Source organism: Phascolarctos cinereus, unplaced genomic scaffold, assembly GCF_003287225.1.
Source record: "Phascolarctos cinereus isolate Bilbo 61053 unplaced genomic scaffold, phaCin_HiC Scaffold_5;HRSCAF=322, whole genome shotgun sequence".
Lineage (NCBI taxonomy): Eukaryota > Metazoa > Chordata > Mammalia > Diprotodontia > Phascolarctidae > Phascolarctos > Phascolarctos cinereus.
In genome coordinates this window covers 364,214,993-364,234,936 of record NW_027555958.1, presented here as the reverse complement: position 1 = coordinate 364,234,936, position 19,944 = coordinate 364,214,993, and the positions used below count along the sequence as shown (strand labels likewise).

The window sequence follows — 19,944 nt, the reverse complement described above, 5'->3', positions numbered from 1 at the left end:
ATAATATCTTAAATCTGTTGAGCCCTTTTAACTTTTCACAACTTTTTTGTACAGAATCATCTCCATGAGTTATGATTGACCAATTTGCAAATGACCTAATGCACATAGAAAATCGCTAAACAGACAGTAGCACTGATTTCTCCCGACCACTACATGTAGCAAAGACTCCTCATTCATTCAGATTCCCACGTAGGCAATTACACCAACCAAAACCAAGCTGTCCTTTGTGTACAGTGCCACCAGGTGGCTAGCATACTTTAATTTTAACATTTGATCATTTTGGAGATTCTCAATCAGGTTTCAAGTTTCAAGGGCTTTGGAGGTTGAGTCATCGGTTCTTTATGATGCCTAATTTAATTTCATACTGATGAGTTTTCTTTTCCTTCTATCTAATGTCTGTATCACCTCTTTTCTTTTTCCTAAGGGAAGGTCATGCATGTGACCTGTCCCCCTGACTGATCACAGTTCAATTAAATACACATTAAGGGAAAAGGTGTTTTCATATACGTGCATTCCCTCTTAAACCAATTTCCTTCTCTTTTACAAAATCAATTACAGCAGGAAAACTTTCCCTTTTCTCCCATTCCCCCTTCTCTTTATCCCATTTGTGAGATGGGAAAAAAAAAGACATAATTTTGACTGAGGAGCATAATGGTGCTAGTTCTGGTGACTCACCTGTATCAAGTAAAAAGGATACTAATCAATATGAAATTAAATTAAGCATCATAAAGAACCAGTGACTCAACCTCGAAAGCCCTTGAAACTCTAGAAACCCCATCCAGAATCTCCAAAATGGCTATCTCTGATTGTTGAAATTCAACCTGCCTTTATTCAAGCACCAGCACTGAAGATTGTTAAAAGTTATTTCTCCTTCAATATAACTATCATCAAAACATTATTTGTCACCACTATTTTTCTTTGCCAATGTACAATATTTCAGCTAATTTATAGGGAAAATAGTCTGCAAGGAATACTTATCCTGAAAATTTTACCACCATATTTGATATTTCTTCTGTGGTAAGAAGCATTCTTAGATCTAAACAAAAAGAGGTACAGAAACATGTAACGTTCTAAACTTGGGGTTTCCCATATATTATTGTGGTAGCATTATAGTTTTATAGCTAAAATGAATCGTAAAAAGTACCTAGACCAATGCCTTCAGTTTTTAGACGAGGGAACTAAGTTGCATAGACATTAAGTGACTTATCTAAGATAACATAGCTAATGAATGATCAACTCAGGACTAGAAAATAAGTCTCCTGACTTCTGACCCATCTTTCTTCTTGTTTACCGCACTGAAAAAGTTGCCCAATAGCTGTAAAATAGCATTGGAAGATGATCCACTTGGTCAGCAGGCTTATGGTGGCATGTCACTACATTGCCCCAGCTGATATTTCCATGTGGCATTCTAAGGGAGCACCAATAAGGAGCTTCCATAAATACTATGAAAAAGATCAAATCTGACAGCAGGAGCTAAGAATTAATGTGTAGGCCAAGTAAGTCAACCACTACATTTGGTCATTTCATTTGACAATATAGTTCATCAGCCACCATCTGACTCTTGTGTGGTTTTATTAGAGCTGTCAGACCTATAACCAAAAAGATTCAAATCCTCCAGAATAAGATATTATTACTCAGCTCAGTGAAAAAGTGTTTTTATATTGATTCCCTTATGCTAGGCCACATGATTTAGATTCAAGTCTTTGAGTGTCATTGGCAGATACGAGCATAAGGAAGAGAGTATTAGGCATTCTTAGCATGCCCTTATATGAAGGGGAAAGACTCTTCTCTATTCATAAAGTGTCAATTTGCTATTCATTGTTTAAAATGGGCTTAAGCACAAAAGGTTTATGGCCAGAGAGTTATGGGGCCTGGCAGGGTGGAAGAATGGCATTTGTGATACCATGACCTTACCTCTATTTGTGGGGAGAAATTTGTGTTTATGGAGATATTTTTGTTGTTTACCTATATTGCAATGGAATCTATTAAATCAGTGTGCTGGGAATTTGAGGCATTCTGAGAACAGAAGGTACAAGGCACTAAGACTTGAAACTTTTTGTGTTATTTTAAACTCCAAGATATTTTACAAAAGAAGGAAGGAAGGAAGGAAGGAAGGAAGGAAGGAAGGAAGGAAGGAAGGAAGGAAGGAAGGAAGGAAGGAAGGAAGGAAGGAAGGAAGGAAGGAAGGAAGGAAGGAAGGAAGGAAGGAAGGAAGGAAAGAAGGAGGGAGGGAGGGAGGGAGGGATGGAGAGAAAGATGGCAGGAGAGAGGAGGAAAGGGAGAAAAAGATGAAGGAGGGGGGAATAAGGAGGGAAGGGAAGGAAAGAAGGGAGTAAAAGGAGAGAAGAAAGAAAGGGAAGGGAGAGAAAGAGGTAAGAAATAAAAGGAGGAGAAGAAAAGGATTGGGAGAAGTGAGGAAAGGGAAGGAGATAAGGGAGGAAAGGATGAGGAGGAAAGACAAGAGGGAAGAGAGAGAAGGACAGGAAAGAAGGAAGGGAGAGAAGGAAGGGATAATGGTTTTCTTTCCTCTCTGAGGGAAAGCCATCTGGGAAGGAACACAGGTCTCAGCAGAAAAGATAATGGCAGGAGAAGTCAGTAGAAGGTGCCAGGGGACCAAGCTTGCAGGGGTGGGGTGGGGAACGAGGAGATAAATGAAGGGGAAATAGGGGATTGCTTTGATGGAAGTATGTTGGTGGAGAGTGAGGAGAAGCAGACATGAATTTATACCTTGTACACAAGCAGATAATTGGTAGGTGTAACAAGTGGAATTTCAACTTAGGACTTTCCTGAAACTGTCTATCAGTCTTTCAGATGTATCATGCCATCAACTGTACTATACTGTCAGCCTGAGACCCTAACCACCTGCCTCCCAATCTCCTTCTTTGTCAACTGAGTCAGCTCCTGGCCTCAGACCACCGTTTTTGCTCCAGAGCCTTCTTCAGTGCTTCTGAAGTACCAGATTACAACTCCCTGCTCCAGACCAGACTTTTCTGCTCCTGATTTCTGTGAGGTAGGTCTTCTGGGCATCCCAGAATATAACATCATTACTTCCATGACAATGCACACTAAAGAGAATTGAACTGTCTCATCTTCTACTCTCCTCAACAGACCTTTCTCCTATCACTGCCTGGAATCGTAGCCAGAGTTAACATACTGCCATCATTCCATACTCTTTTCCCATTCCAGTGATTCAGAATGCCCCTGTCAATGACGTGTAAACCCTATTAACCATTCCTACATCCCTTTCCTTCCCATCTCGATCAACCTATTCCCCTAATATCCCACTCCGGATCCACTCATTGGTTCCATTATGCCTTCAAGAATGACTGCTCCATAATTAATAATTTTCATTTCATCTTAAACCTTTCCTTTCTCATTCCTTCCATCTTTCAGCACCTTCTTGGACCTAGTTCCCACCTAATGACCTTGGCCATGCTTTCAAGCACTGGTTACATTTTTTTTCTCATACCTCTCTCTCCATACTCACTGGTTAGAAAGTTGGAACACTCCTTATTCCCTTTGTCACTTACAGACTCTCCCTCTACCAACCTCACTGAGTCTTCCTTTGAGGCTCAAGCTATTCAAATGATCACCCAATCCAGATTCTAGTGGTAGTTTTCAATAGACCCCAAAAACATTCTCTTTCCTTCCTCGATGATTGAATCATATACTGTCTTCCTCTTCACTCCAAATCCTGACCTCTTCTAGAGGATTTGGAGTGAAGAGGAAGACAGTGTGTAATCCAATCATTGAGGAAGTAAATACCCTAACTTTTCAGTTTCTCAGTCTATGCAGTTGTCATGGCCATTTCCTCTACTCTATCATAACTACATACAGAAGTGTTCATATTCTTGATCTTACTATCAACCACAAGTGTTTCACCTCAGTGTTCATGAACTTTAAAATTCATTCACCTGATTATAATTGTTTGTTATTTCACCTTTCCCTAACCTTTGTGATGACTAACCATGTTCTTTGTCCTCAATGTGACATACAGTTTCTCTTTCCCTCTATTTTTTCTCAAACCATCATCACTGAATTGTCTTTTCCCTTCCCTACCTTTGTTGTCTTTTAGTCATCCTCAGTTGTGCCCAACTCTTCATCCCTCCATTTGGGGTTTTCTTGGCAAAGACAGTGGAATGGTTTGCCATTTCCTTCAGCTTATTTTACAGATGAGGAAACTGAGGCAACTTGCCTATGGTCACACAACTAGTAAGTGACTGAGGCCAGATATGAATTCAGGAAGACTGGCACTCTATCCATTTCGCCACCTAGTTTTCCCTCCCTACCTTTTACCCTGTAGAGAATCAGTTCAACTCTACACGATTCTCTACAAGTGAAAACCTTGCTCCTTTGTCTTGTCACCAACCCAGCCTTGTTTAAATCCCACCCTTAGATTGCTCCCACCATCTTCCTCTTTCATGCCCACTTATCTGTTGCTGAAAAGAACTTGAGAAAATCATGAAACTGTGCTTACTCCTGTATACATTTGTTATCTGATCTCAAATGGTCCCTCAATAGAGCAATAGAGCAAGGCAATTGTCTTTTACCTCATACCATAATAGGTAGTCTATTCATTCTTATCTCTCCTAAAGACAAAATAGCAAGCATATATAAAGCACGTACTATGTTTCAAGTGATGTGCTGAGCCTTCCAAGACACCATTTTCTCCACCCTGAGTTGAGAATCTTGCTTCATACTTCTCTTAAAAAAAAGGAATCCATTTTCCAAGATCTCATTTTCTTCCTTCCTCATATCTTACTATCCAGATATCTTCCCCCTCATTCTATTTTGCCCATCTCACATGAAAAGGTGGCTCTTTTCCTTGCCAAGGTAAACTCCTAGGGACACAGCTTTGATCCTGTTATTGCCCCTTCTTCTCCACCTGTTCATTAATCTTTAGTCTCTCCCTACTTACTGACTCTGTCCCTGATGCCTACAAAATAAGTCATGTCTCCTCCTATCCTTAAAAATCTCTCACTTGGTCTGAGCATCCCTGCTAGTTATTGACCTATGTATATCTTCCTCCTTTCTTGGCTAAATTCCTTGAGAAAGCCATCTATATTAGATACCAAGGCTAAGACCCCTACATGCAACCTCAATTTCATTTTCTCCACTGGACCACTTACTCTATCATCTCCACTCTTTCACTAATTTTCAATCTCTCCCTATCTAGTAGGTTGCTTTGTGGTGCCTGTAAACATGCTCATGGCTACCTCATCTTAAAATTTATCAGTGACCTGTTAAATTAAAAATATTTTTTCTGAACTTAAAGACCAAAAATTATTATTTCTATATAAATACAGAAGAGCACAAAAATAGAACTGTATATGAAACCATGACTCTCTGCTTCATTGTTCTTACCGTTTGCTTTTTTAAAAAAAATCTAATATTCAATCAATTACTTACAAAACTTTCCTATTTTCTGTGCCTCCTTCTCAAATTCCTGTCATTGCTGACAATTTTAAAAAAAAAAAATTCAAATTACTGGTGCAGATAGGTGGTACAGTGGATAGAGCACTGACCCTGAAGTCAGGAGGACCTGAGTTCAAACCCAGTCTCAGACCAGACACTTGACACTTACTAGCTGTGTGACCCTAGGCAAGTCATTTAACCTTAATTGCCTTGCCAAAAAAAAAATCAAACAACCCTCTTATTTTTTGGCATCATTATTTCCAATCATTCATTTCCACTCTCTAACACCTCCCTGCAATTAAAAAAAAACTTATATCAAATAAACATAGTCAAACAAAATGACTATCAAGTGACTATGTCTTTTTTTATCTACGTTGGGTTTATGACTTCCCTGTAAGGAAGTAACATGCTTTATCATATGACCTCTATAGACACGGCTAATCATTGCATTGATCACAGTCCTTAAGTCTTTTGAAGCTGCTTTTCTTTTCAATGTTACTGTCTCATAAATTGTACTTCTTTCCTTTCACTTCAATCTGTGTCAGTTTGTACTAACCAGGATTCTCTGAAGTTATCTCCTTCATCATTTCTTGTGTTATGATAATATTCCATTACATTCACATACCACAAATATTTATACTATTCTCCATTTGAAGAGGACTCCCTTAAATTCTAATTCTTTGCTTTTCTGGTCCCTCCCCTCTTTTAATTTTCATTTCAGAAATAGGAAGTTTGTTGTGCTTGTGGTTGTTTGCTTCCAGTCATTATCTTCCCTTTTAACCACTTCCCCCATTCCTGTTAGTCTTTGGGTTGAGTTTGCTGTATTTCTACACCAAACATACCTAGGTATGCACTCAACACAACTTTGTTCCTTTCAAATAAGGGTGAAGTTCATCTGATACCAGCTCCCTCCACCCCTTCCTCCATATTTGCATACTCTACTTCTCCCACACCAGATTATAAGAAATTGTGAATTTTACCTCTTTCGCCCTTCTTTCTACTCTAGTGAATTCCTCTTGTTTCTCTCCTTTTTCTTCCCTTTCTTCAGATTCTCAGGACAGAATCAATACTTTGCCAGGTTCTGTTTTTCTTATGTAATTCCTTCAATTTCCTTTGATGAATTAAGATTCTAAAGGTACACTTGTCTCTTCTCCCCCACTAGAATATCAGCACTATGTCATCATATAGCCCCTTACAAATACTCAAATAAATGCACCTTTCTAAGTTTCTTTTAACTTGTATGTTTGTTCCTTTTTATCACTCGCCTTTTCATCAGGAATGCTTGAAAGTCTTTTGTTTCATTTGCCCCACCCCTACCCCAGAATGATTCTCAGCTTTAAAGGGTAAGTTAATTCTTGGTAAGCCTATATCATTCGTCTTTTAGAATGTTTTATCCCAGGATCTTAACTTCTATATTATAGAAGCTCCCAAGGATTTTATGAACATAACTGGGGTTCTTGAACTGCTTCTTTATGGATGCTTATATACTTTTTTCTTTTTATGTGAGGGCTCTGCATTTTGATTATGACATTCCTGGAATTTTCACTTTGGGCCTGGTTTCTTTTGTTGTTGTTGTTGTGGCTTTGTTGGTTTGCTTTGTTGGTTGTTTTCTTTTCCAGAAAATTATTGTCAGATACTATTTTACTTGCCTTGTGATTCTACTGGATCTGGGCAGTTTTCATTTATGAACCGATAAAATAAAGGATCTAGGCTTTATTTTTTCATGGTTTTCATAGAGCACATTGGCTCTTAAATTATCTCACTTTCACCTGTTTTCCATGTCAGATTTTTTTTGGTATTATATATCGTACATTTTCTTCTTCTCTTTTTTTATCCTTTTAATTTTGTTCTAACATTTCTTGCTGTCTCATAGAATGATCAGTTTCTATTTGGTCAATTCCATTTTTTCAAGGAAATTTTTACTTGGATAAGATTTACTACTTTCTCTTCTAACTGATTCGTCTTGAAAATTCTTCCAAGAGTTTTTATTTCATTTTTCTAGCTATTCATGTGTTTTCTGTGGAAAATCCATCCCCTCCCCTCACTTTGAGTCACTGCTTATAATTGTTACAGAGTTACTCTTAATTGCTTCAGGGAATTTCTAAATTTTTTATCCTGGTTGATATTTTATTTACCCATCTTTCTGATCACCAACAGACTGCTGGCTGGGTCTTGGGGCAATTCTATGGTGAAAGAAGTCACTGTAGTTCCTCATTGGATTTCTGAATGATCAAATACAAATTTAAGGGTTTCCTTTTTTTGTTCTGCTATAGTAGATGTTTAGGAGCTGGTCTGTCTCCATTCAGGCATCATCTTTTCTAGATGTACCTCTCCATGATCTATGAATTGCCAAATCCCCTGACTTTTTCAGTCTTCACCCTTCTTGACCTCTCTGAAATCTTCAAAACCATCATTCTCCTCTCTTGTGTACTTTCTCCTTCTCAGGTTTTCATGACATTGCTTTCTCCTGGTTCTCCTTCTATTTATTTGACTACTTTGCAATCTTCTTTTCCAGATCTTCAATCATATCCCACCCCCTAACCTTGGGTGTTCCTCCAGGGCTCTGTCATTCCTTGACTTTTATTGACATTATGTGACTATAACAGAGCAAGAAGACTATATATCAGTTATCCCTCATTCTTTTAACACAATTATTCATTTTTCTGCTTATGCATTTCTCTAATGGGTCAGAAATCTTATTTGTCCAATATGTTGCAAGATCATTTGGGAACTGTGGAAGTTGTAGAAGCAGTAGTGTTCTTAGCCAACATTCACTACCCTAGAACGCTTGATGAGTGTTTGCATATATAGTCCATTATTACATCATGCTGTCTCCTCTATTGGACAGTGAGCTCCTTGAGAACAGGGACTGCCTTTTGTCTTTCTGTGGTTCTTCCAATGCTTACCACAGTGTCTGGTATTTGATACATATTTATTGTTTGACTGACTGGACTTCCCAACATTATGACACATGATTTAGAAATTGCATGGAATTTAATTTATTATTATTCTTACTCCACAGAACTCTTAAGTACTATACTTATATATAGATTAATATTTCAATCTCATTTCTAATCAGACACAATGACTTCATTTTTTCCCTATTGCTTAAGCCACTCTCTAATAGCAAATTACATACTTAGGATACAGTCCAAAATTGAAAAGAGCTCTTTAAATAGGTACTGGGTTCCCTTCCTTAGAAGTTTTCAGGCGCAGGCTAGACTACTAATCATCAGGAATGCTAGTGTAGAAATTCTTTTTGGACTGGATGGTGACTGAAGTCTGTTATAACTCTAATTCTCTGGATACACATTGGATCACTGAGAAATCACTACTTAACTTTGTACTTCAATCCACAGTTAAGTAGCCCCTCTCTGCAGTGAATCAGGAGCTAGTGATTAGAACAGAAAGAGTACTTGATCTGAATCATATCACTTAGGGCAATGTTTAGTGTGGTATATGGTATAAATGGTATAATATAATATATTGTGGTATAAATGGCATAATGGTATAAAGAACAGAACTGAGCTATGCACAGGTTTTCCATAGCTAGCTTTGGATAGAATAGGTAAAAGTAGAATGAGATATGGAATTAAATTCATAGGATCATAGATTCAGAGAAAGAAGGGACCTGAGGAATCACTGAATACAATTCTCTCATTTTACAGATGAAAAAACTTAGGCATTGAGAGAGAGGTAAAGTGATCTGTTCAGGGTTATATCTGCAATAAATATCTGAGACTGGATTTTGAACCAGATCTTCCCAACCATAAGCCCAGCACCCTTCCCACTATATCATACTGCACTCAGTTCAACAAGCATTTACTAAGTACCTACTGTGTGCAAAGCACTATGCTAAATGCCAGCAACACAAAGACAAAAATGAAATAATCCTTCTCTCAGAATAACATTACTACCTCAGGAGCTTTCATATAAGACAAAAAAAGTTAATATAAAATATGTACAAAGTAAATAAGTGATTTTAGGAGAAAAGAGCTAACAATGGGGGATCAGAAAGGCTTCATGTAGGTGATGAAACTTGAGCTGAGCCTAATAAGGAGATAGGGCTTCCAAGAGGGACAGGTGAGGAGAGAGGCTATTCCAGGCATGGGACACCCTATACAAGTGAAAAGAGACAACAGCTGGAGTGTCATATCCAGGCAATGTCAGGCAGGTCATTTTGAGTGGAATAAAGAGTGTGTGATGAGAAATAATGTTAAATGGTAGGGGAAAAGATTAGGTCCTGATTATTTAAATGTGAAACAGAAGACTTTATTACATTGTATCCTAGAAAACAGATAGAGTTACTGATGCTTTTTGAGTAACATGATCAGAACTGTACATTAAGAATGTCGATTTGGCAGTTGTGAAGAAGATGGAATAGAGATGGGAAAGACTGAAGACAGAGAGGCCAATTAAGAAGCTATCTGCAGTAGTCCAGGTGAGCAGTGGTAAGAACCTGAACTAGGGTGGTGGCTACATGAATGAAGAGAGGGGCAGAGATGAAACACTGGGAAATGTGATCAATGACACTGTGAAAACTGGTTGGACATGGTGAGTAAGGGGCAGTGAAGTCTAAGATGACTCTGTGGTTGTAAATCAAAGTTCCTGAAGGGATAGTGAGATAAAAGGAATAGGAAATCCATGGAATCACTCAAGGTACATCCTTATGACTTAGTCCAGACTATTTCCCCACTGAGAATAGGAGAGAACACATCAGCTGCATTGGGTTTAAGCATTGCAGCATTTACAGTATTAAACTGCATATATTGTTATCTATCTTAGTTAGAAACCAAATTTTCTTCTCTTGCTAACATTCGGCATTTAAATTACTTAATAGTCATTTTGGGTCACTTGATCATTTTTTTAAAATTATTTAGTTTCATAGTACATTAAATCATTTTTCAACTTAAGAAATATATTTTAAAATCATTTCTCTTGATTTTATGCCAAATATATGCTATTTTACAAAATAAAATATATTGATTTTATGCTATATTTTATTTAATATTTGCTTAATATATTTATATATTTTACAATATAAATACATTTGTAAAGTATATTCAAAAATACTTTAAAGACTATTTTACTTGATTTTACATTTTTTGTTTAAAAAATTAAGAAGGCAAAATATATACTTCTTAAAATCATCTATGTAGAGGGGCAGCTAAATGGTGCAGTAGATAGAGCACCAGTCCTGGATTCAGGAAGACCCGAGTTCAAATCTGTCCTCAGACACTTGATACTTACTAGCTGTGTGACCCTGGGCAAGTCACTTCACCCCACTGCCTCACCTCCCAAAAAATCACCTATGTAGAATACATGATTATTTTCAGTAAGACTAATGTTTCTTAAAGCTGGTGACTGTATTTTGCATAAAATCAATATGAGTATCACTTTTACTATTTCTGTACTAGAACATGACTTTCTCCATTTATTCTGAGTGGTTTAAATATTAGGGTGCTGTGAAGCAGCTCAAGAAAGTGGAAAGAGTGCTGGAATTGGATGTAAAAGAAAAGAGTTCCAATCTTATTTTCTCCATTGACTACTAGCCCTGTGATATTGGGCAAATCACATAAATTCTTTGAGCCTCAGTTTCTCAATCTGTAGAATGGTGATGATTATACCTGCTTCAAAAACTCCTTGAAAGGAAAATAGTACCTAAACTATTATAGGGCCCCGAGAGGATGTACTAGGAGAATCAGCTATGGAACTGGGTAGTTTCACCTGAAGAAAAGACATGAAGTGGACTGGATAACAGAGTTTTCTTCAAGTAGTTGACAGACTGGCAATCATGATAACAGGTAAAAGTCTTAAATAGGCTGAATGCAAGAGAAAATTCCTAACAGTTATTCAAAAGTACAATGGACTATCTCTGGAGGCAGTGGGTTCAATTTAAGGCCGAATGATCACTTGTTTATGATGTAGAGAGATTTCTTGTTTAGAAACAGGTGGACCAGATGTGTTACAAGATTAAGTAATTTTTTTTGGAAATCATACATAAGTGAAAGTTCTTTATAATATTACTATTCTTTATGTAGTATATGTGGGTGGCAAAATGCCACCCTTTCTGCATGCTGCAGCATGTCTGTTGCAGAGAAACTGACCAGATAAGTTGCTGCTACTCAGACTCCTGATCCCCTACCACTCTCTAAGTCTGAAAGGACAGGGTTCAACCAGAGGTTTTATAATGCAAAATCTTTACTGGGCTCAAGTTGAGATCTAAAAAGTAAATAGAAGGTAGGAAGGGCTTTGGTGTGATGTAGCAACATATGTAGACTTTCCAGGGTGGAGTTACAGAGTAATAGCAATATATACCCACTCTCACTGCCCCGTGAGAGATTATACCTAAGTGTTTGGGAATGAAGAAAATGCTATCATTGCATGGAAACAAACAATGAATATTCTCTATCCTCCTAGTTATTCTGAAACAATATTCCTGCATGGACCTTGACATTCCCCATATCTCATAATAGATATTTATTTGTATAGATAAAGAAGCATCCTTGAAAGCACTTAAGAAAACAGTTTCCAGATTAATGAAATTATTTTATTCAAAAACAAACAAAAGCCAAAATCCTCTTTTCTTTAATCTACTCCATTAGGCAATGCAATTTACCTGTGAGGTCACTGGTGTTGACAAACTCAACACTGGCAGCAGCTACATGGGGCAGAGGTGGACCACTCTTATCATATGCCTTCACAATGTACTTCTCAATTATACCTCTGACCCCAACAGGTTTATCCCAGGTCACTTCTATGCTGTAACCATTTATGCTGTGAGCTCTTGTGGGGGTTGGCACGCTTTGTGGAGCTGTAGAAGGATAAAAGAGAAAACAGAGAAAATGGCAGTTCTGAGAAGACTATTGCCCCTATTCTTCAACTTTTAATGACAGCAGTAAATCAGACTCAACCATTAGCATAAATACAATTTATTAGAGTTGTAACTTTTCAGCATTGATTTAATACGACTGCACATCTTGAGCCATTCAGTTCAAGCCATATTTTAAAACCATCAAAACTCCATCTACATAACATTCTTCCTTGTCTAGTCCAGGTTTTCCAAAAACATTGAATGTATCCAACATGTTTAAACATCACTCACAAAGAAGGAGGTGGATGGTAGGCAGCTAACAAGCTCGAGCAATATAATGATGTAACTCTTTGAAGCAAGGTAATTAGACTGTTATTATACAGAGTAGTTTGACACTTTTATATCGTAGGCACAAAATATCACAAATGTGATCATGTTCAAATGTCTGATTTCATTTTCTCAATTCAATTCCTCCTCAAATTAGCTTAAAAAAAAGCAAATCTCAAGGAGATGAGATATATGGGACATATTCACAATTACATTTTTTGGTTAGAAGGGGAGATAAGCTTGTGAATAGTCTGCTCAGAGAACTTTGTTTCAAATCACTTCTGATTTTGTTTTTAAAAAGAAGAATAGAACTGGAGTGTTCGAAAGAAATCAAATGCCATACTTACATGGACATGTAGTTCCCTAATTTAAAAAAATCTATATCCTTTATTCATTAGATATTGCTTTAACAAGTCAAGATTTGGCCAGCAACAACTTCATCACAGAAGACTGCACTAGGGGTACTGAGAAAAGGCCCAAGGAACTCCATGGCAGGATGATGGATGATGGGCTTTCTATAAATGTATGTGGACTCCCGGGCCCTGTAGATGGATGATCACTCCTGTTTTCTCACATCAAATATCTTCTTTTTCTGATTCTACTGTTTCGATGAGTGAAATAACAATTTCAGGGATAAAGTGTATATGAGTGAGAAATGGGGATAGGGGAGTAATTATCATCAGTAGAGTTAAAACATTATAGGTACTTATAAAAAAATAGCCACAAGCTACACAATCAACTTGCAAGTTACAGACAACACTGTAGTAATATTGATTTTATTAGTTCTGAAATGCAGCACAGGGCAAGGTAAGGTACTGTCTAGCAGATGGTCTTCTCATAGGGGACATAGCAAAACTGACTCAAAAATAATTAAATAGTGCAATTATTCTTCAACCCTTGGGAACATGTAGCTGCTCAGTGTTGTGGTCAGATTGTAAATATAAATTTATGGCATAAACATATGTGGTCAGATCATTACTATAAACCCAGAGTTCTATTTGCTCACTTTCAGGGTAGTTTTCAAAATGGTGGAAATTAAGCTATGTAAACAAAGTACGTTCAAGGTACCTATTTACTTTGCTGAATTATGTTTTAAGCAGGTTTTTTGATTTGCCTGCTAATAATAAAGAAGGGTTTGAAATATGTGGGCAGAGCACGTGAGTATGATTTGAACACAATGAGCTAATACGGGATTCTAGAAGCAAAAGAGGGCTCAAGAAATCAGGTGCTTCTTCTGATATAAAAGCAGTGAACTATCTCACCTATCTAGGATGGACAATTGTCTTGGAAAAGTAACTAATTCTCCTTGGTCTTTCTTGTTTGAAAAATGAAGGGATTTGACCAGATAATTTCAAAGGTTTGGGATTTGGAAGGGACCTTAGAGGCCATTGATTCAGTAAGATCTTTGTCAGCTCTAAATATGACAGTACAGCATAGAAGGGCAACAAGGTGGCACAACAGATAAAGTGTCAGACCTAGACTCAGGAAGATTCATTTTCCTGAGTTCAAATCTGGCCTCAAGACACTTAACTAGCTGGGTCACTCTGGGCAAGTCACTTCACCCCATTTACCTCAGTTTTCTCATCTATAAAATGAGCTGGAAAGGGAAATGGCAAACCACTACAATATCTTGGCCAAGAAAATCTCAAATGGGGTCACAAAGAGTCAGATATGACTGAAATGATGGCATCATGACAGCACAAGGGAAAGAGGGCCAGATGTAGAGTCAACAGGGCCCAGTTCAAATGATGGCTTTGTTATTTATTCCCTGTGTGATCTTAGGCAAATTGTTTCCCCCACCCTGTCTTCAGTTTCCTCATCTATAAAATTAGAGGGTTGTATTACACAATTTCTAAGCTTTAGTAAACATCTATGACTGTTCTTTTCTGAAAGCTCTCTAGGCATAAAGGACCCAGAGTACTTAGGGACATAAAAAAAATAGTTTCCATCAAAACTTTTTTATGGGAGTATTCATCCCTAAAGACCACGTGTTTATTATTCAGTTTAAAATAGCTTTTTTTTTTGCAAAGCGCATAGGAAGACAACATTTTAATATGTGCCCATTTTCCTAGTATATCTCTTGATTCAAAATGTCAGTTACCTACTATATTAAAATTCATATTTCATAGAGTTCATTCATGACCAACCTTGAAAGAATGTTTAAAAAGATCTATGTTATTTAAATAGATATTTCTGGTCACTGTAGTCACCCATTCCTACCTTTGTACCCTCCAGTTATAATGATGATAATAATAATAAGTGTATGGATAACTAGCATTTATATGGACTCTATTATGTGCCAGGCACTGTCCTAAGCAATTTATAAACATTTTCTTATTTGATACTCACAACAACCCTGTGAGGTTACTATTATTATCCCCACTTTGCTATTGAAAAAAAAAAACCCAAAACCTAAGGCAAACAGAGGTTAAGTGACTCCTGTAAGGTCACATAGACATTAAGTGTCTGAGACTAAATGTGAATTCAAGTCTTCCTGACTCCAGATCTAATGTTCTATCCGCTGCACCACCTAGCTGTCTCCTATACCAAAGGAAGCTAGTCTGTCATATATTTTCCCCAATCTTATGCTTACATACTTGTTACAAGAATTAAGAAGCTAATGTTTTGACTACAAAGTTGCCACAAGAAAGAGAAGAAGAAAAATAAAAAAAGAAGAAGGTCCTGGCACAAACCAAGATGAATAGTGGTTTTGTTTGTTTGTTTTCTTTCCAAGGACTTTGGTAGAAAACTGGAAAGACATTTGACTCATTAAGATGGTTCTGATACTTGGGATCTAAGCAGCCAATTTAAATTTCCTAAATACAAGGGAGTCTTTCCAGGGTTTCATCTCTTACAGGTAGATGATAAAATACAATAAAGCAAGCATTTATTAAGCACCTACTTGTACAGGTCACACAATAATGGTGAACTGTAGAATGTCCCCAGAGCTGCCCCTTCTTAAGCACTCTGTAATTCTCCAAAACACTTTTCCTATAACATCGTTTATCTTATCTATTTGCATTTGTGTCTTCCCATCACTATTAGATTCCAAATTCTTTAATGGTAGGTACTATATGCTAACTTAACCTTGTATTTTCTAGTCCCTAGAAAATACTGTATGTTCTGTACTCAGTGACAATACTCAATTCTCTGTACACAGTAGATGCTTTATCAATGTTTCGTATATTTTAATGGCAAGGGTATGTAACAAATCCTTAAGTCTATCCTTCTCTTCCTAATGTAAGTCAAGGAAGAAAAACAACATTAGAATGTGAATATGTGTTTCCTCACCAAAAGAATGAGGTCAATAGATAATTGTTAGACTTCTATGCCTGTCATCCTAGGTACAAATATAATTTTTATAAAGTTGCTCAAACATATTTTGCTTTCTCATCCTAATCAATCTAAGAAAGTAGTATATCCAGCCAATTTTAAAAAATGTTGTTGGGTAGGTCTAGTACCTTCTATTATCCTGAATTTTTATCAGTAACATAACTCATATTGTAAATGTTAACTGCAGAGGTGATCAGAGATGGAGGGGCCAAAGAGGTACAGAAAGAGGATGTAATAAGCATTTGATAAGGCAAGAGAGAGTCAACATAATATTTACTGAGTCTTCTACAACCCCCCACCCCCACACACACATGCACTTTCACAGACAGTGAAAATAATGTGTGATAATGATAAGAAAAGTTCAGCTGGCCAGATTGGAGAAAAATCCTGATTCCTGGACCATGGGAAGAAGGAAGAGCTGTGAGAAGGAACTGGAGGTGGGGAGAGGCAAATGGCATGAATTGGCATTCCCTTAGTAAAATGGAAGTTCCATGAGGGTTGGAACAGTTTGTCATTTTACCTTTGTAAAAGTTTATTTAAAATTTTGAAGAAAAAAAAACCATTGCCTAGAATGGTACCTTATACATAACAGGCACTTTTTTAAAAAATCAGATTACCACTAAAAAGATGATAGCATCTGATCTCTATGGCTTATTCAGATTTTTATAGGATGAATTTTAACCTTCCAAGAACACATCTTCTATCTAAAATAATTTTCAAAGGCAGCTAACTTTGTCCTATACCCTTTTTTTTCCCACTTAAATGCATGATTTAGAGAAGCCAAGTAAAGGCATCAGGTAGGATGTTCTGTAACTAGTTCAGGTGTAAAGAGTAACAAGTAAAATGTGTAAAATTATACTCTCTCTCTCTCTCTCTCTCTCTCTCTCTCACACACACACACAAACACACACACACACACACACACACACACACACACACACCCCATTCAGTGATAAAATAGGGCATACTTTGCATTTCTAGGCAACCCTAAATCTATAAGTTGCATGGAAAGATGTCAACTTTCTTCAGTATAGGGAATTTCCTCATCTGGGAGTTCCCTTACCCAAAGAAATCACAAGTCTAGTCCTATCCCTATTTAAAGTGCTTACACTTGTCCTTTACCTGCCTATTCTGTTCAATCCCAATATGGGCATACTTGTACCTAAATCTATAAAATAAATACACAAGGAAATAGAGGAAGACAATTGGAAAACTGCATTTACCTGTTCCTTTTGTGCGTCCCCGACTCCAAATACTGCCTGCTGATCCTCCTTCATTTGAGGCCACCACTCTATACAGATATTCTTAAGTGGAAATAATAAATAACAAGATAAGAAGTTATTCATGTAGACTTGACTGGGGGTGTAGGGGAGGAGGAGGCAAGCAGGAGACATGTAGCACTTAATTTAAGGAACCAACATGTTACCTGTAAATGGCTGTAGACCACTCTCATAAACACTCGGCTCTTTCCCCCGGTAAACCAGGATGGAGTCATTTCCCCTGCAGTTAACAGCACTGGCAGTTGATAGGCATCCATCCAGATTGACTCTGACAGCACCGCTGGACACAGATGCCAAGTTAACGACAGCACCTCGTGTAAATTTAACATCCTTCATGCAACCACCGAAACCTAGCAAATAGTAAGGGATTAGTATCATATAAAGAGCTTGAGTCATTAATTAACAATCATTTTTGTTGTCCACAGCACTATCTTTCCTATGACAAGGAGAACTCTAAGATGTAAATATTAACTTTTAAGATGTGTTGGAGAAATCATGTCCCTCCACCTCCTGATTTTATCAAGCTAAAAAGGTTACAATTCTGTTGTACTGAAGGCATAGACACTGATTATTATACATCTTCACTCTATGATGCTTTACCCTTTTCTTCTCTCACAAATAGCAGGCACAAAGCCTGCACTTAATAAGTTGAGTTACTGTTCTCCAGACCCACAGCAGCATTCTCTATACACACACACACACACACACACACACACACACACAAAGTCCTTGTGAAATCAAATTTAACTAAATGTGATTTTTGGGGGAATAGAAAATGACTTACTTGTACCTTACCCCTGGTTTTCTTTAACTACTTGAGCACCTAAATACTGACTTTCTGGAAGACAGGTGACAAATCAAATCCTATACTTCAGACACTATATTTGTGATGACCAATAAGAATAATTTATCTAAATCAGTCATTCTTAAAACATTATTTCTTTAAAAAAAAAAGACTCTTTGAACACTCCATGCAAGGAAGCACGAAAGGTTCACAATTAATATCCCAGAATTAATCAGTACAGAAATTGCTTAATAAGTGTTTTGGAGACACAGATTTTATCCTCACATAGATAATTATACTGAGAAAGGGTCACTGCATCCCATTCTTTTCAATGAGGTATGTGCACATGTTTGGTGTCATATTTTTGGACATACAAAATGGCACCTAAATTGATTGAGAATCTTTCATTCAGAGTCACATACTAAGGACCAGGATTCAGGCTTAACAGTAATTCTTTTACAAGAATGCATATTTCACAGAATAGATTTCAAAATAAACATAATACAGAGAAGTCTTGTTAAACTTGAACACAGAATTCGGATGAGATGGGTTTAGATTATTCAATACTTTTGTTGAAGAACCATAGGGCATCTAGTCAGCCAGGGAATAGCAGTTGCTTTGAATTACATGCTATTTTGAGTAAACAGACATCAGCTCAATGAGGTTTGACATTATTCTGCTTGGGAAGAAATGCTGAATTGTAACTAAGAAGGGGAAACACAACTGGGTTTAGGGCATCTAACACACAAACTCCCTGTCTTTTAACAAAACACTCTGAAGTCTGAAAGGGTAAAAACAGATAAGATTAGTGACTTCCAAATTAAACTGCAGCTGCTCAAAGTAGCAACAGCAAATAATTCAACGTTTAACATTAAAATAAAAGTTAATTGTGACAGAGACCAGATTGGTTTGTTCAGCATTTATGTCATCTCATTACTACGTAGGTCTCCTAACATAATAAGTTTATGTGTCCTGTTTTCTTATGTCTCCCACTATGTAACTATCATTTCTTTAGGACAGACTGATTAATGTTGATACACTAACCTGAAAATAGAAACCAAAAAATAAGGGCTCAACATAAAGGCTAGGTGGCTTAATGGATAATCATTAGCTTGGAAACTTAGAAACAAACAATTTGAAACCTTATTCTAGCACAGATTTGCTAATAACACTTAGGCAAATTATTTTACCTCTGCCATGATTTCCATATCATCAAAAACAAAAATGGTAGAAGAGCCAAACGTATTAGTGTTACCAGTAACATAAAAATAATGTTTAAGAAATCCGTGGGTGAAATTGCAGGCATAGAATTACATTCTAGCAGTTACAAATGGCACTATTTGGGTAGTGTTGACCCACATTTTACTTTGTAACAATTCTCATAATGGAAAGTATATAAGCTCTAAATACACACAGGCATTATTAGATACATGATAGCATAGGTGCCAACTGTGTGACTGTGCAGTGCATATCACTGAGAGTGAAACTGAAAGTTACCTTATTTCACCTCATAATTGTCGCAGATTTTATGCCAATTTTTTTACAAAAAATGGGGTGCAACTATTATAGGAAGCTGTTAAAAATTATGCCAGTATTACTTAAAAATCATTTATTACTAAACTGTCTTTGGTGCAAGATTAGGATGCATGGAATACTCTTGAATATATGTTAAAATTTAATACTGACAACATGCTTGCACTGAGAATTCTAGGCTAGAGGCTCATAATACAGGGGAGATAAATGTGTATCCATATGCCACTGCTGAATACATTGTTGCTCTGTTTACCTTTTAAGTGACATAAATAGATTTATACCATGTGATGATTACTGGATGAAAGGTTATCAACCAATTTTTGGACTGAAAAAACAAGTTACATCCATTATGCAGTGATGATGATTATGTGGTGAAATGCCATACTCAACTCTGAAAATGGGCCAGTAGCTTAAAGTGCTGATTTTGCCAATTCTGACAGTGACCTGAGCAAATAAAA

At 37.0% G+C, this 19,944-nt stretch overlaps 1 protein-coding gene across 1 annotated transcript in view; it reads right to left on the bottom strand.

Moving 5' to 3' along the window:
* USH2A (usherin) overlaps positions 1-19,944 on the bottom strand; it is a 962,202-nt gene that overhangs the window by 567,463 nt on the left and 374,795 nt on the right. The window contains 3 exon segments of the mRNA XM_020982269.2: positions 12,035-12,229; positions 17,113-17,193; positions 17,316-17,519. Of these exon segments, the coding sequence (XP_020837928.1) occupies positions 12,035-12,229; positions 17,113-17,193; positions 17,316-17,519 (480 nt within the window).